We start from the raw sequence: 24,136 nt of genomic DNA on the forward strand, positions 1-24,136 counted from the left end.
AGTATTCACCTAAACAAGCTTTGCTTCAGGTTTTGTTATATTTATTGTTTATGAATAAACCCCTTCTTTTCTTAAAAAAAAAAAAAAAAAATCGAATAGTATTTGCAAGTTTTCATGTTTTTATGGCTTGACGTATCTAAAAGAGTCAGTAAAAAATATCCCCTAGTGGCGCACACAACTATTTCAGCTAAAGCTACTGAAGATGACCATTTCTTACTAATTGATTGTGTTCAACCGCATAACGGCTTCCTTTTTTAGCACTATTTCCTTGTCTGTTTAGTTGTTTTTTTTAAATTACAAAACACAATTGTTTTGGTGAGATCGAATAAAAAACTAAGCTGTTTATGTACAATTAAGGGGCGATTAAAACTTAAAAACAGCAAAATTACTAAATATTATTGTTTAAACGTAGCTGGACTCCAAATTGTAAGCATGAATATCCTTTTCTTTTGGTATAATTCACCAAATATTTTTGAGGTGATCCTAGTTGGAAACCAAATCAAAAGCCTATTTAGTCTTTTTTTTTTTTAATACAAAGTTGTACACATCAGAAACGTATTAAATTGTTACAATTGTTTTAATTGTATATTAGAAACGTATTAAAACTACCTGTAAATAATCCTTTACGAAAAATTCAGAACCAGAATCTCTTGAATCTAAGCTGTTGGAGTATATATCCCACCCTAATTCAAAAGACGGTTAAGTAATAATTCTTAAAAAAAATTGTGATAATGGTGAAATAGTGTGAAAGGGTGGATGTAGAATAATTTTCTTAGGGGGGGGGGGTATGAAACTTACTCAACTGGTATCTTTATCCCTTTGCCCCTTTAATTAGGGTAACTTGCAATCCTTTGTGGATAGCACTGCTTCTAAAACCACAGCCTGAATCCGCTCCTGATAGCATAAATAGTGTGTATCTACTGCCGGATGAAGAATAAGTCACCCAAAAGTGGGAAGAAGTTAGAAGAAAAGATTCAATGTAAACTGGGACTTCATGAGGGGGGGGGTGTACATAGTGAATCTCTGAAGAAACGAAAAGAATTGTGTGTAAATCGCTTTGTTGGCGTGAGGCATTTTGGTTGCAATGAATTGTTAATTGTAATAGTATAAAATCGTTCTGACAGGCAAAGAAAATAAAGTCAAGTTGCAGTCGAGCAGTCGAGCTGCTTAAGTAGCTACTTAAGCAGTCGAGCTGCTTAAGTAGTCCATCTGAAAATGAAATCATAGTTGCAAAATTTTTCGGTTTGCTTGATATGACTGCAGTAATTTAAAACACATTATGTAGCATTTTTTGGAAGTGAGGATATGCGCTCTTTCCTCTCAAATGAGGCAAAATATATTAAAAAATAATGAAATTGTAAATTTAATACATTTGTTGTTTTTCTTTTGTCCGTTATTATAAAAAATTAAATAGTCCAGATTGTAAATTTGCTTTTGATACTCGAGGGCTGGTCAGACTTACCATTTTTAAAGCTATAAAAAGGATGTTTTTTACACCAGCTTTTACGCTCCTAGATCAGCGTTAAAAAATGCTCAATTTGAGTATTTACACTCACTTACTGAAGGCTGAAAATTACCTGAATAAGTTAGACGTTTTTAATACAGGAATTGTGGGTTAGTTACTCCCTTGATTGCTTGGACAAAAGGATTTTCTTTGTTGAACGTCCATGTGTTACGAATTCGAAATATTTGCCTAGAATACACTTCATTTTCTGTGAAAAGCCATCTTGGTGCACATTTGAAATGCTGGAAGAAAAAACTATATTTTTCCAGGTTTCAAGTTTTTCAAAATTACGAAGGATCAGTACGATCATTACCATAGGCTAGGAATAAGTGAAGATGAAAAAGTGACGTTGGGTAATGAAAAGATTGATCAGGTGGGCAGCTTCACTTGCCTTGGTAGTATTATTAGTAAAGATGGTGGGAGCAGTGAAGATGTCAAAAGTAGAATAGCCAAGGCTCAGGATGTTTTTTCACAGTTAAAAAAAAGTTCGGAAGAATAGGAAGAGAAGTCTCTAAACCAAGAATAGAATATTAGAAGCTACAGTGATGACAGTGGTCAAATATGGCTCTAAAGCATGGGCGCTCCGAAAAGCGGATGAAGATTTTCTAGATGTTTTCCAGAGAAATTGCTTAAGGATTGTTCTGGGTACCCGACTGACTGACCGTATTTGAAACAATAGGCTATACGAAAAATGTGGTTCAACACCGCTCTCTAGGGCTATAATGAAAGAAGGGCTGAGATGACTAGAACACGTTCTGCGGATGAAGGATGACAGATTGCCGAAGATTGTTCTTTTTGGCCAACCGTCTAGGGCTAAACGGAAAGCAAGTCGTCCTCGTCTGGGGTGGGAGGACGTCATAAAGAAAAAATGAAAGGAAATGGGAAATTCATGGACGGGTGTAAAAAGGGAGGCTTTGAATAGATTTGGATGGAGGAGGAGCGTGCGTAGCTGTGTTGGCCTCATGCGGCTAGGTGCTGCGGTGAGTTGTTAGTAGTAGTAGTAGTAAATGACCAGGGCTAAAAATTGAACCACGAAATATTCTGGATTTCTTTATTTCCTTCAAAATCGTGGAGTGTTTAAAATACATGAATGTAAAACATATAAATGAAGATCGCAAAAGCACTTCAACATGTAGATTGAAACATGAGTGAATAAACATGTAAAAAATGAGTGAATAAACGAAACATGAGTGAATAAACATGTAAAAAAAAAAATGAAGTGAAATTGGTCCCATTAAACTGTTTTGACACCCTATTGGTCTTCATGTATAAATAGTATTTACTATTATATTATTTTTTTCTTTTTGTTGTCCTTTTTATATTTTTCATTCTTTCTTTGTCATAGGAAACGGAGCTAAAGAGCTACTATGCTGAAGAACTGAAAAGAACTACGAGTGTCTATAATGCTGAAATAGAGAAGGAAAAACGTGATAACAAGTCTCTTATGTCGCAGCTTAAACATAATCAAGAACTCGTTGAGGAATTGAAAAGGACCCTCCTTCTGCCTGTAGATACGCGATATGAAGCAAGTTCCTTTTATTATTATGTAAATTAATTTGGAGCTGTTTTTAAAATTTTCAAGCATACTATTGAGATCCTTAAGGGCTAAAAGGATCTATTCAAGGAAAGGGAACTTTACTCTTCAATCTGTTCCTAAATGAGTATTAGGTAGGAATACTTAGTAATCCAGTAGGGAATGCAAGAACAATTTAAGGATTTTATTATTATTTTTTAGTCTGGTTTTACTGTGTGCAATTTTTTTTTTAGAATGTTTAGCATTGGGAAAAATTAAAAAACAGTTAGGAGCAAATTATTTGAACTGAAGCCCGTTTCCCATGTGTACAAAGAGCAGTCTCGCCCTTAATAGAGCTTTACATATTTCAAGGTCATTGTGTATTTTATATGGGAATTCAATACAGATCATACTGTGAGCTTGAGAGGGGCTAGAATAGGTCAATTAAAATGCTTTTTTATTATATTGCTTTTATAAGGATTTTCTTGAAGGGAATACAATGAAGTTAATATTGGCTAAAACAGGTCAATTGAAGGATTTTCTTGTTATTTTTTAGTTTTGTTTTATTATTGACAGTTAATTTTTTTGAATTTTTTATAGTTTACTGTTATTTTTTAAATTTATAAGTAAATAATGTAAGCTCAATGCAGTTTTCTCCGTATTCAAAGTGACTTCTTGTCGTCACTGAAACTCTTGCGAATTTTCAGGCCAGTATGAAACCTAATCGGTAATTCAATATACATGTCAGGAGACAAAAGAGGTTAATTTGAAGGGAGGTAACTTTTCTCTTCAAATCAAACTAGAATTAGGGAGACAAAATTAGGAAATATTGGAACTTAAGAGTTGGCGTTGCAGAAAATTAAGCACATAATTTAAAATAATAAAAACTTGTTAAAAATGATAGATCTAAAAACCTTAAAAAATATACATATCTTTGACTATATTTTTTTGTAGAGATTGAATAGAAAGCAATTTTGGATTAAATTCATGGAGGCTGCTGTTGAGAAACATTAAATTATAAGAGTTGGGGTTGCTCCAATTTGGTACACCATTTAAAATAATAATATCATTCGATAATGGTGGATTTAAAAAATTGAAAGAAAATATACATGTCTTTGACATTGCATTTTTGGAGAGATTGAATAGAAAGTAACCCCAGATTAGCTTCTTGGAAGTTGCTGTTATGAGACATTAAAACGTGAGAGCTGGTGCTGCTGAATATGCGGCGCATCATTTAAAATAATAAATATGGGTTGAAAATGGTAAATTTTAAAACTTTGATAAGCTGTAGGTAAACAAATATGGTTTAAAAACAGGCGTTGGTAGTTTATTCTTGACACATATGTAATTTAATTTTTTCCAACTCCTGTTTTGAAATTACTCTTTGTGTTTAGAAATTGCATATCTGTAAATGGTGCCCTGAAATATTAATAAACCTTAGACAAGTTCAAGGTCGTACCCGGGGGGGGGGGTTGACCCCCCCCCCCAAAAAAAAAATGTTTGTCTGACTCGTAAAAACGTAATTAAAACTGATATAAACAAATTTTTTATGTGTTTCTGAGGTTTGATTTTTGTGTAAACCCCCCCCCATCGAAAAATAATCTTGGGTACCCCTTCGACAAGTGTAACTCCTTTTCCCTCTTCATCCCCCCAAAAAGTTTAATTTCAAATCTTAAATGAATATTTTGACCCTTTGTCCAAGGATAACACAAATGAAAATGTGAAAGAGAAACTTACATTAAAATACGACTATTGAAACAAAAAAAATAATTAATTAGTTAAAAATCATTAATTTTTTCCATCCACACTAAGTTGGGTTGGGGCAGCGACAATTACTATACATAATGTTGAAGAAGCTACACTTCATATGAACTGAAGTTTTTTACAGCATATTTTGCGACTTGAAGCAAGAAAAAGTTGAAAATTGAAAAAGTTTAAAAAAAAGGATTCCATAGCCAAGATTTCGTTCCAAAATACTGTTCGAATGGAAAAAAAGATCTTTTTTCATCTCTATGGTACACGTTTTATTTAATAACCCCGTATTTTCGACATAACATGTTTAAATTAGGTGTTGTTTTCTTAGACCACACTGCCGTTCTAAGACGACAAAATAAACTTTCAAATGCGGTTAAATCCATTTAATAATAAAACTGAAACTAGCGGTTATATACAACAAAATAAATAATTTTTCGGGTCATTCAGAAGATACTATGAATGACCCGAAAAGTTATTTATTTTGTTGTATATAAATACGCTAGTTTCATTTTTATTATTTCAGTATTTCTACTGAAGACGGTTGCTGTATATGTGGTCGAAATATCTGGACTTTTGTACCTGTTTTTTCACTGTTTAAATAAATGGATTTATCCCCATTTGAAAGTTTATTTGTTTAATGACCCCAAAACAATTTTATTTTTCTACCCAAAATATGAGGAAAAAAGTGAGGCCAACATGTTTTTCCTTTGTATTTGGAAATTGCCAGAAAAAATCTAGATCATTAGATTCAGACAAACTATGGAATTGCTGGGTCATTGAAAAATGTTATTACATGGAAGATGGTTAAAAGAAGTGGAGATGTTTTAATTAAAAAGTTTAACTAAAACTGTAGCAAATATTTTGGCACAGTGATATGTACTGAAATGAAAACTATTCCTATGTTTTAGCTTGTTGAATTAGTAATTGGGCTATTATCATAATTGGGCTATAGATGGAAATATTAGACTATCACCATATTTGGGCAGTAATTTGTTAAATTGGATTACTGCTATAAAAAGGGCATTGAAATTCATGGTAATGGACTGTTTCAATGTTTGAATAAGCGCTAAAATTGTTCACAACACCAGATAACAACAGGTTCTGAAACACATCTTCCTGGGAATAGTGCTCTACTATAAAAACACCATTGTATACAAAAACCCTCAAATATTTAACACTAAAACCCTAATATACACTTGAAACCAGAAGTATACTCAAAGAGGAAATATTAGGAGTTAAACCACTTGCTGTGATTCTCAGTGGCATAAACCTAATATATTTGATTTCAGAGTACAATTTATTTGTGAGTTAAAGCATATTCTTAACTGTTGATTTTTATTCAGGATTAGCAATTTTAGGATTAGTTCTGGAGGGCGGGGTGTCTTTAATCGTGGTTAAATGTAGCCGTAAAGTAGGGGGGGGGGGGAGGGAGTCGACGCAGAATATTTTTGCGAGTTAACAATTTGTCTCTAAATTGTTTTTTTTTCTAATTAAAAAGAATGGATTCTCTGCAATCATCATTCTTAAAGGAGAGTCAATTTCGGGTTTTTCTAAGAAGCATTGGTTGTTTTGAATGAGACTTTTTTCATCTCCGTAGAGGGGACGTTCTCTCCGATTTCTTTACAGATTCTGAATATTTTGGTTGTCAACATTTTTTTACGAAATGAAATTTTTTTCTATTTATTTTATTGCCAACAGAATGTCTGGAAAAAATCTATAATTGTATTCAATAAGGGAAACGAGGTTTGTCAGAATGAGGTTTGTGCCATTTGCCAGTATTCTAGCGATCTTTTGCATCTTTTTTTGGTACAATTTCAAAGGAGGAAGATCCCAGAAAACCCCACAAGGACCTTCAGGGTGGCTTGGAGAGGATTTAGGCGTGGGCAGATGCGTGGCTTGTCAGCTTTAACGCATCTAAAACGAAAGAGCTCCTAATTTCTAAGGCGCATAATATGAGAGCTCATCCCGATTTCGTCTTCAAAGGAGAGGCAATAAAACGAGTTGATATACTACGCCTACTTGGAGTTAACTTCTCGTCGAGTCTCTCATGAACTAAGCATTTCATTATAATTAGATCCTCCCGCTCCAAGAAACTTGGAGTTATCCTAAGATGCAAAAGTCTCCTCCCTGGTGAGTCGATTCTGCCGCTTTTCAATTCGTGCATCAGACCTGTCATGTAATATGCACGTCCTCTCTTCGCCGGTGCACCAAAAAGCCACATGGCTCCACTTCAACGGATTCAAAATCCAGCAGCTCGTGCAGCAACCTCTGGCAACATGAAAGCTAAAACCCCACAGCTGATCCAGGAACGTTTCGATGTGGCGTCCATGTCGGTTTTCTATAAGCAGATGTATAACCCTCCATCAGAGGAGCTATAAACCTCGTTCCTGACAGAGAAACGCCCTTGCAATCAACTCGGCGAAGCACAGCTCGTTAGGACTACCTTGTGTAGGGTACTCCCTGCCAATAATATCTGAAAACGTGTTTCGCCCGATGATCAGTCGCCACATGGAATAGCTTGCTGTCAGAGGTAATCTCGGAAAACTCTTCCCTTGACGCGTTCAAGAGAAGATATAAAAAATACCTCAATGTTGGATAATGAGGTATTTGCCAGGACTAACGGCATATTATCACCTGTGATGGAGCGGCAAAGCCTCTAATAAAAGGGGGGGAGGTTCGCAATATCCAGTGATTTTTTCGTCTATTTCTTCATATATTGAAGTACATGTTAGTTCGAAACAGATTATATATCATTTACATACCTCAAGCCTCCCCTCCCCCTCCAAGAAAAGGCCTCAAAGAAAGTAAATTAATTTTTTATATGAAAAGGGCGATGACCAGTCTTCAGACTTGACCACAAAGGAATGAGATACGATGCTTCCGTCCTTGAAAAATATACAGTTTGTTCGGGGCAAGAGAAGGATAGTGGGGGGCGGGGATCATGTAAATTTTTTCCAATAGAATGGGGAGTAAGATCTAAATAAAACGAAACAATAGTAAAACAAAGAGAAAAATGAGGATTATACAAGCCAGTGAAACATATGGACTAAAATGCAAATATTTCGGTCAAGAACTCCGCTTGACCGTCCTCAGTGCAAGACGGTCAAGCGGAGGTCTTGACCGAAATATTTGCATTTTAGTGCATATGTTTCACTGGCTTGTATAATCCTCGTTTTCTCTTTGTTTTACTATTGTTTCGTTTTATCATGATTAGCCAATGTGGTCTTAGAAATTATTTGTAAGATCTAAACCAGAATAACTCTAACTTACAAGGATATCATTTTAATGTCCTTTGAGCATAGGTTTGGGGGTGGGGGGGGGGGGGTGAGTCAAGAATTTCTGGAAACTTCCTGATTTCGACTTAACCCTTCAACTAAACCTTGCAACTCCCCTGCTTTTCCGTTACCCTCGAACGAAACGTAGTTTAAAAAACAAAAAAAACAAAAAAAAAACGAAGTGTTGTCTGACAGCAATAAAACCCAATCCTTAATGTCTGAATATATGGGCTTCGGCAAATTGAAAGGCGTCATTGCACAACATTAGTTCAACGAGATAGCGGCAAATCTAAAAAAAAAAAACGTGCTTCAGGTGTGTTTATTTTTACTGTGAAGTAATTTGCTCATGGGGAAATTATTTTGGGCATCCAAAATGCGCCAACAAAAATTTTGATGTAATTTTTCTTTTTCCCAACTATTTCTGTAAGTGAAAAAGGTGATTCCTATAATTTATTTTAGAAAAAAAACCGGAAATATCCAAAATAAAAACGCCGCAGATATTAAAGAAAACACAAGGAGAAAAAATCTATAACAGACACAATTAAACAAAGCCGAAAGAATTAAGTTAATATGCTTATTCTAGTTGCCCAGATAAACTGGAATTAAAACTGGAAGAACAAAGTTGCAGAAACACGAAACTAATAGAAAAACAGAAACTTACTTAAGCAGAAAAACTAAAACTACTATTGAGAACCAAATAGAGGGGGGGGGGAGGGCTTGAAATGGATTTGACCCCATCGTTAGAACTTGCTTAGTTTGAAGAAACTGTATAAATTTCTAGGCTGAGAGCTAAATAGGATTCCCAGTAGGGTTGAGAGCCAATCAGTGTAGGGGAAAATGAATTGGACCAACCAATAAAACTTGTTCAGTTTGGCGATGTACTTGCTTTGTTTATTGTTTAATCCTGGGCTGTATACAAACTGTAGTATTATGCCTTATAAAATAGCTAATACTGACTTCATCCATCCATCCTCAACGGGAAGATGCACCCCATTAATAATAAAAAAAAAAATAAATAAATATTATTATTATATAATAATAATAATATTGAAAGAATCTTGTGTATAATCACTAAATAGTCTCTTAGACCACACCTCATATCCTTTTATAATCACATAAACTTTCTTTTATCAGTTGTGACTTCTCTTTATTTTTTCTTGTTTTACAGTGTTTGTATTCAGCTTTCTATCCTGTTTTCCAGTATATGATAACTGTTCATTGTAGTTTTTCTCTTTTTTTGTTTGATGTTTTCTCCGTTGATAAATGCCATTATCTTCCCCTTTCTGTTTATCCCTTTCATTTAAAATTTTTTATACTTTTTCCTATAACACTTGAATTCTTCTTCCAGAAAATGAAAACCCTTTCTTTCTTTGTTTCTCTTTTTTTCTTTGATGTTTTTCTCTGTTGATAAATGCCATTTTTCCCCTTTTATGTTTTATATTTTTTCCTGTGAGATCTGAATTCTTATTCCAGAAAATGACTACCCTTTCTTTCTAAAAAGATCTTAAAAGATAATCCCTTGTTCCCCCTTTTTATTAGTTTTCTTAGCAAATTCATTATTTTATGATTTCTCATAGAGTTCCTTCACTCTCCCTCTCAAAACAAACATTCCCTCCCACCCAAAAAATCCAATAAAAAATAATTCCCCTCCCCCTATTTTCCTTGAGTTTATTAGGATAATGTTTTTACACACTTCCTCTCTATATGGTTTGTACCCTTCCTCCTAAAGTAATGATACCTTGGGCAGGAAGAAAAAAAAAAGGAAATTGAATCTACACAAGTAATCAGGCACTTTAGACAAGAGTAAGGACCAGCATATTTTTGTACCTCCCTCTAAAGGATACACACTTCCTCTAAGATCTTAGACATTTAAACACGATCACACATTCTAAATAACTGTTCTGGTGTTGACCACCAAACCCAGCACCTTTTTACTTAGCACAAGTCCCGTGTTTTTTTTTTTTAATACCTACTCTATATAGAACGCGTAAAATTAATTCAGAATTTAAAACGCGTGTTTCAAAAGTTCTTAGCTGTCCAAACTTCGATGTTGTAAGAGTATCCATACCCAGGAATTGGGGTACATGAAGGGAAACTTTTTCTTCGACGGATCTGGGGGACTCCTAAGAATTTGGAAATTGTAACCTAAGGTTGTAATATTGTAAAATACACTTTCTTCGCCTTTTAATTTTCTTTTTTTTTCAATTTTCCCATTTTAGTATGTTTTTTAATATTTTTTTTTTTGTGCAATGCGTATGTTTTAAATTGGTTTGTTTATTGTTTGTTTGTTTATTGTGTCATGTGTATTTTGGCTGACAGTTTTTTTTATTTTATTTTCTAAGCATAAAAATATAAATATTTGTATAAAACTACAATTTCGTCTTTTCATAATATTTGTTTCAAATATTTTTCCCATTTAATGTTTTATTTAATATATTTTCCCCTTGTTTTATGTTATGTTTTTGATTAATTTCTAGCACGATTTTTGTGTGTGTTCATTTTGTTATTTTAGCTGTTTAATTTTAATTTATTTTGATATTTTCCACTAATTAATACGTCGTATTTTGATATAATTTTTTTTAAACAATTACTTCACTTGACATTTTTTTTCGTAAAAGTGTAAGTTCGGGTCATATTTTAAAGATGGGGTATTTTTTTTACTCATATTTTTTTATTCTCTCACTTTCCCATATATTTTTTTTTTGTATTTTTAAACCTATATCCAGATACGTATTTTGGAAATTTTCTTCATGATAATTCATTAATGCGAGAAAAATACATTATAGGCACAAATTGAGAAGCAATCAGCCGAAATCAGTTCATTGCGCACAGTGTTGGCAATGAGAAATGAGGAGCTGAAAGATTGCCGTGCTGTCACCAGGGAGCTTCAGCTACAACAAGAGGAGCTGTTGACTCTGAGAGATAGACTTCAAAAAACTGAATTGGCTAAGGAAGATCTTTCCGTAAGACTCCAAATGGAGAGAGAAGAGAAAAGGTAAGCGCTCGTTGTCGGAAGAAATATCTGGAATCTTAAGATACAGAAATAAGACGTTCCGATCAGGGCTGTATCCAGGATCTTTTCTGTCGGAGGGGGTTTTACTTAATTTTTTTCCGCAGGGGCCAGGGGGGAGGTTTACAATTTTTTTTTTTTTAAACGCATCACAATTTTTTTATATTAATTTTTGTTGCGTTTTCTACGAGTTGGACAAAAATTTCGGGGGGTCAAACACCTTACCCCCCCCCCCTTTTTGCCTATTTGATGGAAAAAGAACATGGATGTTGTGATTTTAAAGGCACTATATGGCATTTTTTATGACCCCACTTCCTAAATAGGTAAAAAGCCTTAATATTTTTTTACGGTGATCCGTAAAACAATAGTATAATGCAATTATAAGATGAACGAAAATTCTGGTCTGTTCTTACCGTCTGGGGTTTTATTGGAATCCATAATCTTCGTCGTTGTTACGCACATAGGTCTTTATCCTATAGGTCTTATGCGGGGCTCCCACGGCGTGAATAAAGTTAATAAAGCTGTCCACAAAACCGTTTTCCTCACATAACTTTGTTGACTTTATTGCAGTCGGAAAGAAGTTAAACTTTATTTAACTTTTTCAAGAAAGTCTGCAAAGTTCAACCAATAGCAGAAGACGTGTGGAAAGTTTCAAATAAACAGCATACAAATTAGTTTCTACAAATGTAATCGTGTATACTTGTTTTAATATTTAGCTTGGTAAGAGAAACAAAACATATTTTCATTTACTATTAAAAGGTAAAATGCTTAAAAAGATGGTTTTCTCAGCTCCATGTCTGAGTATTTCAGTTACTTTCTTTGAAAAACTGCTGTTAAGTCAAAAGATGAAATCCTTGTGTGAGCGGGACAAACTTTATGGTTCGTACTTTCATGACTATCTTTATTAACTTTATTGACGCCGTGGGAGCGCCGCTTTATTCCTAAAGATCTTATCCTATAGATCTTATCCTAAAGGTCTTATCCACATTTTTGGATAATTACCAAAAACTGTTTATTAACCTGATCAGTCAGACAATTTATGTTCAGTCACCCTTTAATACTCCCTATCTATACTATCCTCCTTATCATTACTGGTCATCATCATCGCTATCAGCATGGCTATCATTGCTGTTACGCATAAATGCCTTATAAGATTTTTTTTCATAATCTTTGCTTAATTACCAAAAAACTGTTTGCTAAGCTGATCAGCTGGACAATTTATGTTCAATCGCAGTCTGATCCTGATCTTGAAAATTTTTAGTGCGACGTGTAGGCATGACAGCGACTTTATGCTAGCTAGGGAATTTTGTATAGATAAAGAATGATAGATAGCCAAATATTTGGATTTTATCCGTCTATCTGGGGCAAAGCGAGAAGCAGATCGTCCCTGAAGGGGGCGAGACAAGGTAGTAAGAAATGATTTAAAATGAAGCGGAGCTCCATAGAAGGAGCTAAAGAGCAAAGCTTTGGATATGTTGGGGTGGTAGCTGAGTTGCGTATTCCTGCTGGCCTCAGGTGGCTTGGTGATGCAACGAGTTGTAAGTAGTAATAGTAGTAGCAGAACGTATCGGATTAGCTTTGCAATTTTTTTTTTTAGAAATTTTTTTTTTGCGTTTTTTTATGCTGTGAGAAAGTTTTCATTATTAAAAAAAAATTAGTCGTTATTTCCAATCAAATAATCATGTGTTTCTTTTAGTATGTCCGCTTTGTTCTTGTTATTCTGTTTTTATAATTGTATGTTTTGTGCAATTACGAATTTTACAATACTTAACTTTCTACATTGTAACTGTCAGTACAAATGTGTTAAGAGTGAATAAACAAGGAAATTCTCGTAAATTCATGAAAATACAGGGGGGGGGGGGGTGAATGTGTATTTTAAATCTAAGAGGGGTGGGGGAGGCTATGTTTTAACTCAATTTTCTCAATAAAAATACAAAAGTCTTTTTTCAATCTTTAAAGGAATAGTAGCGCATACATACACACATACAGCACATACATACACAGCAGCACATACATACATACATACATACTTACACACATAACTGAGAAAATAGATGACGCTGCTGGCTTTTAATGCACTGACACTTGAAAGTTAGGTTTGAGTTATAATAGTCAGAAATAGCCACTAATGCTTTGTATTTTTTTTTAACCAGTGATTACACAAGTTTTTTCCTGAGAAACCACTGTCACCAGCCCAAAGGGGCCAACTTCGAACTTTAGTCAGGGTTTACTTGTAAAAATGTTGCAACCCAAAAACTTTTCTGTTCTTTTTACTGGCTTAATATTTCTTGCAAAAGAACCAATCAGGTTTAAAAAGGCGGAGTTATTTGTCTCTCTAGAAATTGCATTTCTTTGGCTGTTTAGATTTGTCCCTCAGTAGTAGTTAACCGGAAGCTATAGTTGACCTAATTTCGTAAAAATAAGGGGGCGGGGGTCTCATCAGAATTAAGTAATAATGGGATCTGTTTGCCAAAAGATGTCACAAAAAAGTGATCAAAACTTTGCCTTGAATTTTAGAAATTTTTAAATAGTAAAACTATAGCAAATAATAATTAGGTTTGTCTTTCAAAAAAAAAAAAAATTTATATGTTTTTTCTTTATGTTTTAAGTATATTTTTCGAATAAGTAAAGTTGTAAGTAAAACTACTAATGCTTTTAACAACTCACTGCAGCACCAAGCCATCTGAGGTCAGCACAGGTAGGTACGCTCCTCCTTCATCCGAATCTATTCATAGCCTCCCTCTTCACAACCTCCCAAGAAGCTCCCTTATGACATCCTCCCACCCCATTCGGGGACGACCTGCTTTTGTTGGGCTCTGGACGGTTAGCTGACAAGGACGATCTTTGGCAGTCTGTTAAAGGTCTGCAAGTAAAACGATCTGCAGATTTGTACGTAAAACGCTAACAAAATTCCGTTTTTCTGCCACGTTTTGAAAAAAAAGTTTTCTTAGGTTATTATTTTTTTTGTTCTTGACTTCACTTGACTTTTTTCTTGACTCTGGTGACTTCATATTGTGAAGGCATGTTACATCCCGCTCCCCCAAAAAAGTTAGTAATTGTTGCAATATTCACCTCCTTAATACCCTTTGTTTTTAAGTTTTCGTGTCTCACAATTTAGTCTCTTTTTATCCCACAATTATTGCCTCACCAATATTCTCTTGCTCCCTCTTTCTTTCTATGTTTTTTTTTCATCCTTGAACAACATATATTCCTGATCCCCATCGATTGATTATTACATGGGAAGCTCTCCCAATGAAAGTGAGTGGTTTTGTTTCAATAGTTTTTCGAATATCTCTCCTGAAAACACAATTTCAAGGATGACTCTCTTAATCCTACCCTTGGGGTAAATGTATACAGGGTAGTTGAAGCCTGTTTTGTCTTTGAATGGTGTTTTTTTTTCCAATTTTCGTATGTTTTATTGATAGTTCTGGTGTCTCCGCCCTTTTTTACTATCTGTGGAGTATCTGTGGCTTCATGTGGCTTGCGCTAGTATCATGTTTTTTTTTGTGTGTTTCGTTTATATATATAAATTTGAATAACACTCTTTTTCTCCCTCTTTCTGTCCCCCCCCCCTCCCTCTTTCTCTCCCTACTTCTTTCTTTCTCCACCTATCCCCCTCCATCTCTCTTTACCTCTAATTCCACATCCTCCTCTTTCTCTCTGTTTCCTTCCCTCTCTTTCTTTCATTCTCTTTCTCATCAACATGTTAAAGCGTTGGTTTAAGGTGTTTTCAATGTTCCACCCCCCTCCTTCCGTGGATGGTAACTAATTTTTCTAATTGTAGACGCTGTGAACAGAAGATTGAAACGTTGACAATCCAATTAAGAAGTGACTCGAATAAGTTGAAAAGAGTTTCGATGGACAAAGAACAGTTGGAATACAGACTTTCCAGTGCTGGTAATCTTTTTGTTCATAATATCTTATTATGAAAACCGTACCATGAAAATGCATTGTAGCCATGAAAACTTTATCACGGCCATGAAAAGTGAAATCATGTAATGAGGTTGTGCTTAAACTAAAAGAGCACATCTGACTTTTTCACCAATCTATAAAAAAGTAAAAATGGCAATTTTTCTATTTATGATGATATTTGTCAATAGCTATCTTATTCATAAAATTCAAAAATATATTAACGTTGTTACCGATATCGAAGTGACGTTATTCTTTTATAGTAATTTATTACTAAAAGCCGCTGTGGATTACATGGTCACGTTTTGTATAAAATAAAAGGACGTATCTGATCTTTTAATGATTTTGTCTGAGAAAGGGTGATAATCTTAGGACTGTTCATAAAGCCTATTATGAAAAGCCGTCGATGCCATTAACACGCAAATTTTATGACAACATTAAATGAAAGCTAAGTTATGTTAACCAACGTTGGGCAAAGCTGAATCAAAGAAATTAGCAGCTTGGAAATCAATTGTTAAAGTGATAAAAAGTTTTTTAGCAATTGTAAAAACTTGATAGAAGATCTTCTTAAGTTCTACCAAACCATGGAGTATCTAATGTCACCCAGAATTCATTTTTTCGTTCGCATTCGATTTTTTTTTCGTAACATCTTGGGATGGTTAGTGACGCACTAGGGAAATTGTTCATCGGCACTCTAGCACTCTTTTTTAGAACTCTATAGAAAATCAACATCAAAGTCATTGGGATCCGGCAATGTTGCGTGACCACTTAAAATATTATCACCTCAATTAGAATAGCATTCCATGTTAAATTAACACAAGTAATAGAATTTTAAATGTTTTTTTTTAAATACTTCTCCAGCTTCTTTCGATAACAAAAATAACTGAACGTGTTACAGCTTTAATACAGCATTAGTTAAATTAATTGTTAGTTGCGTTCCGTCTCCATTATATGAATCATTTGCGTTCCGTCTCCATTATATGAATCATTTTGATGGACTGTCTCCTCAAAAACAGTGTAAACTGAAAACGGCGAACACGCCATCAAATGGAGAACTAAAACTTCCCTTGACTTAAATTATACTGATGATTTCAACATCATATATGAAAATATGAGCAAAATGAATGAACTGTTAGTGGTTTAGCGAGTTCAAGTTGCAAGAATAGGTTTGAAAATTAATGTTAAGAAGACTAAGTCACTAAGGCTAGGAAAAAGTGAAGTTGAAGAGAGGATGTTGGGTAACGAGAAGATTGATCAAGTGAACAGCTTCTCTTACCTAGGTAGTAATATAGGTAACGATGGTGGGTATAGGTAAACAGTTTTTTTATCAAAGGCCTTACACGGTCATGCCAATGAGCGGCAGTTCCTGTCATCATAAAATATAAAGCATTAAACATATAAAAATGACAGCCATAGCCATTGTTATACAGATTTATACGTTGATTCGAAATATCACAGAGTCATACTAAAGCCTAAGACATTGAAACATCCAACTATTAAAGAAAAAAAAACTTTAAAAAACAAAACGAATGAAAAAGAATAATGAACCAAAGCAAATAAGTATTTACAATTATTGACGAGTATGACGAGTCCAGTATTAAAAATCTTGACGAACGAGGAAACAAAACTTGTTGCGTACCGTAACGCATATGCCGTGCTGATACCGGCTGAATTTTTGGTACCGGTTGAGCGACTTGTCGTGGGAGCCGTTGGCGCGAAGAGAGATGCTCAGGTGGGAGGATTTCATGAAGCTGTGGATTTGCCAAAACACCGATACCAAATTTAAAACACAATTCATCACGGCATGCCAAAAGGGTTGTAAGGAAAAATTGTTTTAAAAGGGAGCAACAAGGGACTTTGGGAGATTTAGAAACTACCAAAAGAGCTAGGTATTGGATCCTTTTCAGGCGGTCCTTTTGTTCCGAAGTTAGGCCGTAATACCAAACGGGACAAGTATATTCTACCAGCGGGGTGACAAATGTAAGAAAAATACACAATAGGTGGGGGTGGGGACACCATGACGAGCAAGGAGTTTTAAAGAAATGATATCCAGATTTACCAGTTTGATCATCTCCTGTGTCTGTTTTTTCTACTTCACGTCCTGTGTGAGATATATTCCTAACAGTTTAATACTCATGACGCTGCAACCTGAAACTTTCTGTAAGGTAAGGGATGAGTTGTCCCTCAGAAAAGAAAAGTTAATACGAGCGATTTTTCACGGTTGATGATCATTTTGCCCTCCTCAGCTTGGTGTGATAAACTCGCCTTTATTCTGTCTGCTTCGCTTGAAACACTCTTTTCACCCAGCTCCAGTACGAATAAATCATCAACCAACTTAAAGCGATCCGACTCATCATTTGCCAACTCATTTACCATAACCAAAAAAGGAGAGGGCCTAAAATTGTTCCCTGGGGAACTCCATAGTAGATTGGCTGGGGATCGGAATAGACCGATTAATACTCAGTTGTTTTACTTCTACCTGAAAAAATTGCAACAATTCTTACCAAATATACTTCAACATTAAAATTTTTCAATAGCTTGCGGATAAGGGTTCTATGACAGATCAAATCGAATGCTTTCTTTAGGTCAATCGCGATGAGGTTGACCCAGCGTTCCAGTTCATCTAGTTACTTTAAAATCTCATCATGAAAACGTTCGACTTGTCGAACTTTTGAGAATATTACCAAATTGTTGAGGGTCAGTTTTATGCAGAATAAAAGTTTTCAGCCATCCGATGAAACTTTCATAAATCTTGCTAAAAATAGATGTCATCGTAATAGGCCGTGTACAAGCAAAATCAAAGGGCTTCATTTTTTCGGGATAGGGGTTATGAATTCCTTTTTCCAATTTTGCGGATACTGGCCTGACATTGTAATCTTGTTGAATATTAAAGTCAACGGAGCACTAAAAAATCCAGGAAAGCCTTAATGAGGTCAATAGGAATATTGAGTGATGTAATACTGGTTCTCTTCAGTTTCATCAATTTGAGGCGAATTTGGAGTTCTGTGATGATTGGGAAATCCATAAAATCTGGAGATGGATGCAGAAAATCCTCCGAGTTTAGTGGTGGTAGTTACTGAACAATCGCTACCAGGTAAGTGTTTAGGCGATCTGCAGTTTCTTTGTCCAGCGGATCATTGCCAAAATCCAGTCCAGTTTGCGTTTTACCTGTCAATTGCTTTACCCTGTTGTACAACTGTCCAGGCTTAGAATCGAATAAATGAGATACATCCTTTTGATAGTACAACGCCGCTGCCTGGCCGGTCATTCCTCCGATTTTATTCTTCTGGGTAGTAGCTTCTTCATGTCTTTTTGTTCCTGAAAAGTTGTCTCATTTTCCTGCTTAGTGCTTTGATTTCTTTTTTAACGTATGGATGATCTGCTGAAAAACGTTTGTTAACTTTTTCAGGAAAATAGAAATGGTACTTGCCGAGAAATTTTTCTTGAAAAACAGTGGCCATTTCATCAGCATTAGCCATAGAAATTATGCCGTCCTGTTTTTCAGTCGTGAGTCGACTGCCGAAACCAAACAATCCATCATTTGTGATTGGCCGACTTGTAGTTGTTTCTGTAGTGTAACTGACCCGGAATTTACTTGTAGAGTGTAGCTCAAGGGTGAATTGGTAGCTTCCTCCTATTGGGGGGCCTGGGGAGGGTTTCCTACAGAATTGAGACATGTTAGTAGCTATGCGGTCCAGGGCCATATCATCTGTCGTTGTTGGGCAATTAAGTAACGATTTTAGACCTAATCTAGCTTCCAAACACTCAAGTCGTAGTTTTTTAGCGTCAACAAGCAAGAACATACCACCCGTAGAGTATTTACCCTGTACGTAGTCAGCACTTAATTGAAGTTTTTCCCAGAAATTTTTTTAAGAAGTGACATCTTGTCCTGGCGAATAATAAAAAAACACAAACAGCAATGCCATTGTAATGGAAGGGCAGGCATCTGGGCTTTGCCAATACCCGAAGAATTTCATCATAATCATCAAACACAGGTACCTCTATCTGAAAAGTAGGACTTTTCTTTTTAATATAAATTGCAAGACCTCCTTTTTTTCCAAGCCAGTGGTCATCTGGGCCTTGCTTTATCATTTTATTATAACCGGGCAAACTGAGTAGATCCGGGTTTTGCCTATGAATCTCTGTTACCGCTACTATTGAGGCCCCAATTACTTGAGCTAAATTCTCCAGCTCAATAATCTTATCCGTATTTCAACTTTCCGCATTACTATACAAAAAACTAGCCAGAGCAAAAATGTCACAAGAGTATTCTTTTACCTGGGTTTTCACCTTAGTCCGTGTGCAGACAGTTTCCTGGTGCTCCAACGATTCTGCAAGATCAGTTTCTTCTAATGGCGAATACCTGTTATTAAATGGGACGGTGTGGCTTTTAGTCGAAACGGTCCATATCTTGGTTAACAAGGGTGTAGAAGGATTTTCTCTAGAGAGAGGAGAGGTTGAGACCCAAAATAGTTTTTTTTTTCGAAACAATGAAAAGAAACATACGGGAATATTTTATAGCCTCACCGCCATACGCGCCTGTCTGAACCTGTTTCAATTCAGATTCCTCGAGGAACTAGATTTTAAGCTCAATATTAGTCCCTAATGTTGCTATTTCTATACATAGTACTAATGACTTCGATATTTTAGTGGTAATTTATTTTATTCGCAGAACCAAGACCGTGATTATGTAAGGAAAACGTAGATAATTTCGGAGACCACACTGCCATGATGATAAAAATAAAAGTTCAAAATAGGGATAAAATCCTTTTTATTAGACAGTGTATAGATATTCACAAAAATACCAGATATTTTGGTTTTCCAGAAAAATACCGAAATATCTGGTATTTTTGTGAATTTCTATACACTGTCTATTAAAAAGGATTTTATCCCTATTTTGAACTTTTATTTTTATCGTAAGGAAAACGATGAGGTGGATAGGAATAGTTTGGCGGATGAAGGATAACAGATCGTCATAGATTGTCCATATCGGTCAACTGTCTAGGGCAGAACGAAAAGTGGGTCGTCCCGAATGGGGTGGGAGGATGTCGAACGGAAATATTTAAAGAAAATAGGAACTTCTTGGGAGGTTGTAATGAAAAGCTGGTCATCCCTGAATAGGGTGCGAGGATGTCGTATGGAAAGATTTAAGGGAATAGGAAACTTCTTAGGAGGTATTAAAGAGGGAGGCTCTGAATAGATCAGGACGGAGGGGGAGTGGGCGTAGCTGTGTTTGCCTATGGTGATTTGTATAAAAAATATCCAGAATTTTGTATTTGTTTTCACTGTATAGTAAAAGGATATAGCAATATGTTGAACTTTTGTTTGTTCGTCATAGAAAGGCAGCATGGTCTTAAAAAAAAATACCTACGTTGTATGTATGGACATGATTTGACCAATCAAGTGCATAACTATAAATTGAAGAACTTTTTCTTTGCAATTGGAAGAATAAGAAGATTCTGATTTTTCTCTTAATTTTAGGCCTTGATGTTTGTGGATCTCCCCTGGCTCGAAACAATGGCAATTCAACATTTTCGTTTAACGTCAGCTCTCCAAACCTAGCTAGCTCAACCCTGTGTACATCACCTAAGTACGACTCTTGTTAAATGTTTCTCTCTTATTCCCTATTATCCTCTCTTTTTCTCTATGAATTAAAAAAAAAACCTTCCGAAAAGAAGTTTTCTAAAGAAAAGTAAGGGCCATATTAAATATAAGAATAGAAACCTACAGTTACTCAAACTCGAAAACGACCAGAAATTACTATTAAAGAATAAATGAAACCCAAAATGACAGAAATTAAATAAACAATCATAGCAAACAAACATACAATATGTACTAATATAAATGAGTAAATAAATCTTAAAACGAGTGAACTATTACAGTGAGAGAAGGAGGCAAAACTCAAACTCTGATTTGTAGAGATTTTCATTCATTTCAAGTTTGATTTACGTATATAGTTTTAGTTTCACTCGTTTTAAGATTTATTTATTCAATTATGCTAGTAGCCTACCTATTGTATGTTTGTTTGCTATGATTGTTTATTTAATTTCTGTTCGTTTTGTGTTTCACTTATTCTTTAATAGTAATTTCTGCTCGTTTTGAGTTTGAGTAATAGTAGGTTTCTATTTTCTCTGATCTTAAGCTTAATATGGCCTTTACTTCTCTTTAGAAAACTTCTTCTTTGGAACCTTTTTTTAAATTAGTTTCTGTTGGTTTTTTATTCGCAAAATTTCAAGTTTTTCAAAATTCCCTATTTCAAAATAATTTTTTTTCGAAAATAAATTTACAGTTTTTTCAAGAACTGATAAAATTAAAGTGAATATTTGATATATAATGATATAAATTACTGAAAGCTCCAGCTCAAAATTTTGTTTCACCCAGGGCAGGATTAAAAGCTTTGACGCTTCTAGGCCCAAGCGTTTTTGGTGCTCCGTTTTTGCAAGATTTCTGGGGAAATCTTCAAAATTGCGGGAATAGTAAAAGCTGTAGGGCCTAGTGGGCCTGTTGGTATATCTTGGTCTGGTTTCACTGCAATTCCATTTTATTTTCAATGTTGTAATAAGCACAAAAGAAAATTTTTCTCGTATAATTGGTTTTAGTAAAGAGCGAAATACGCAGTAAGCCTTAGGCTTTTACCGTTAGGGAAATGGGCAGTAGCCATGCTCTTGTTTGTAGGTAAGAATATAAGGGTCTTGGAACATTTTTGGAAAGAGCTAATAAAATTATACTGAATCCCTGTGATTTTTGGAATAGAATATCGTTAATAAGTTGTTTTTTTTTGGTTTGAGGGTTGGGCATGGAGGGAGGGCCAGGGGTTAGCTCCCCCAATTTTTGGAATGAAATAACGTTAATAAGTTTTTTTGGTTGGGGGGGGGGGTCTGGTCATGGAGGGCGGGCCAGGGGTCAGTTTCCATGATTTATCATTGATACTTTTTTGTGGAAGGGAGGGATATTGGACCTTGGAGGACCAGGGCTCATCTCTCATATGCTTTGGAATAAAATATTGCTAATATTTTTTTTTTGCGGGGGGGGGGGTGGAATACAATATCGGTAACAGGTTTTGTTCTTTTTTTTGGGTGGGGGGGGCATGCAGAGAAGGCCAAGGGTCAGCTCGCTTGAGTTTTGGAATAAAATATTGTTCATAAGTTTTTTAAATGGGGTGGGAGGTTTGATTTATCTGATCTTTGAACTATTTTCAAAACCCTTGAATAAGAACCTTTTATGCCTCCCAGACATAACAGCCAACACTTGCCCAAGGGCTCTGGGGAGTTGTGTTGACCCTCGAGTTTTTGTTATCCGATCTTTTGACTTAATTTAACAAAATGTCTGTCTCAAAAATTCGATCGGATGGATTTGGGGTAAAAAGGTAGAAGGGCTAGCAGCCCTCCTGCATTTTTCAAAATAATTTTTTGGAAGGGGGGGGTGTACAAAAAAGTTGTTTATATTCATTTGTGTTTTTTTTGTGAGTCGGGAACACATTTTTCTTTTTTATTTGCGGGGGGGGGGAGGTTCAAACCCCTTTGTTAAAAAAATACTTGTTCAAAACTTGTTCAAAACAAAAAATACTTGTTCAAAAACAACAAAAAATCTCGCTGGATTACTAGAAGGAGGCCTGTAAAAAGAATATAAAATAAACGGTAAGCATCCCGATGGAGTAACCCCAAGGAGTAAGCTAAAGTGACTTTCCTATTACGGAAAAAAATGCTTCATATTGGAGTAGTATCCGATAAAAAAGCTTCACAAACAGTACAACGTCATGTGAACTCGAAGCTAGTAAGAACCTGGGTTCGTTGTGAGCACTTTATATACCTTGAGCATTTAAGTGAAGTACACTTAGACGAAATTTACACTGGCAAAGAGCACTGGGTAGCTGGGTAGAGCGTAGAAAAATCACATTCTGGCAAGTCTTTTACACTTGGTAAGTCAACGTCACTGCCAATTGTGGTGTTCAAAATGGTATCTAATTTCAACTTCGAATCTAAAGATCCTTGGAAACGGTCCATATCAGAATCACCGTCCGTTTATTCAAACGGACGGTGGGGTCTAAAAACTGCAAATATCGGCATCATCAGCAATCGTCTTACAGGGTAGGCTACAATATGGTCACCATTTCTCGTGTATATAACACCTCTTAAATGTTCACATATTTTTGTCTCAAATTTATTGCGTGCTAGCCTAAAAACATTTTGTCTTTGTTTTGTGAGCGCTTCATTAACAAAAATCCGAGAACCTTTCAGGTTCTTACGGTTTCGCAAAATCTCAACCGAAGAAGCTTCAGAAGTAACGGCAAGCTTAATCGGAACTTTATTAACAGCTCCAAGACGTCTAGCATTCTTAACAACAGATCTGTCCAAACGAAGGCCCATAAGAGTGTTTAAGCGATAAATAACTTTTTCTCCAAGGTTGAATAAATCACGAGCAGAAGTGTCGATCCGGAAATATTAACTATCCAAAAGAGTACTTTGATTCATGTCATCCAGTTTAGTTTCAAGTTTTATCAATTTACCATTATCCTAGACCGCTTTTGATCTTAAATGATTCAAACTTTTCTTGATCACATCGAACTGACTTGAACTGTAAATCAATGGCTTTGTACACAGATAGAGTAATAGTGTCCAAGAAATTATCTTTAAACTGTGAAGGAGATACACTCTCTATTCGTGAAAACTTGTCCTGTACCTTTTTTCCGATTTCATCCTCAATCCTACCTTGAAGGCTACTTAATTCACTCTGCATTGATGAAACTGAATCAAACACATCAGGCAATTCGTCTCTATCATCCGCACATGATTTAGCCACCTTCTGTACATTTTTTCCTCCCATACTTCGGGGCATCAGCATGCTTTTGCACATAAGGCCAAATGTTTTCCGATGTAACAACCTTAATATCATCAGTGCCAAACAACAATACAACAAGAAAGAGAAAAAAAAGAACAAAAGACAAACAAATAAATAAAACTCACATTCTAAACAATTCCAAAACCGCAAAAACTGCAATTGTCTGCCTAATCACCGCCAAACTTGTGTCACTACTACAACACATCTTAGGCAGTTACGTGTTCTCCAGAATGGGGCTATCAGGATTCTTTCTAATAATGATTCTCGTTCTTCGGTAAGGGGATCTGTATAAGAGTGTACATATACTACCGATTTCTGGTCTGTTTGAGTTC

General features: G+C 35.4%; 1 protein-coding gene across 1 annotated transcript in view; it reads left to right on the forward strand.

The window, feature by feature from the left end:
- Positions 1-24,136, forward strand: part of LOC148939634 (uncharacterized) — a 79,479-nt gene that overhangs the window by 51,191 nt on the left and 4,152 nt on the right. The window contains exons 6-9 of the mRNA XM_089107183.1: positions 2,850-3,029; positions 10,834-11,042; positions 14,842-14,954; positions 20,448-20,556. Coding sequence (XP_088963309.1) covers positions 2,850-3,029; positions 10,834-11,042; positions 14,842-14,954; positions 20,448-20,556 — 611 coding nt within the window. The remainder of the gene's footprint in view (positions 1-2,849; positions 3,030-10,833; positions 11,043-14,841; positions 14,955-20,447; positions 20,557-24,136) is intronic.

The sequence above is a fragment of the Artemia sp. Qi Xiang Cuo genome, chromosome 21 (assembly GCF_049724085.1).
Source record: "Artemia sp. Qi Xiang Cuo chromosome 21, ASM4972408v1, whole genome shotgun sequence".
Lineage (NCBI taxonomy): Eukaryota > Metazoa > Arthropoda > Branchiopoda > Anostraca > Artemiidae > Artemia > Artemia sp. Qi Xiang Cuo.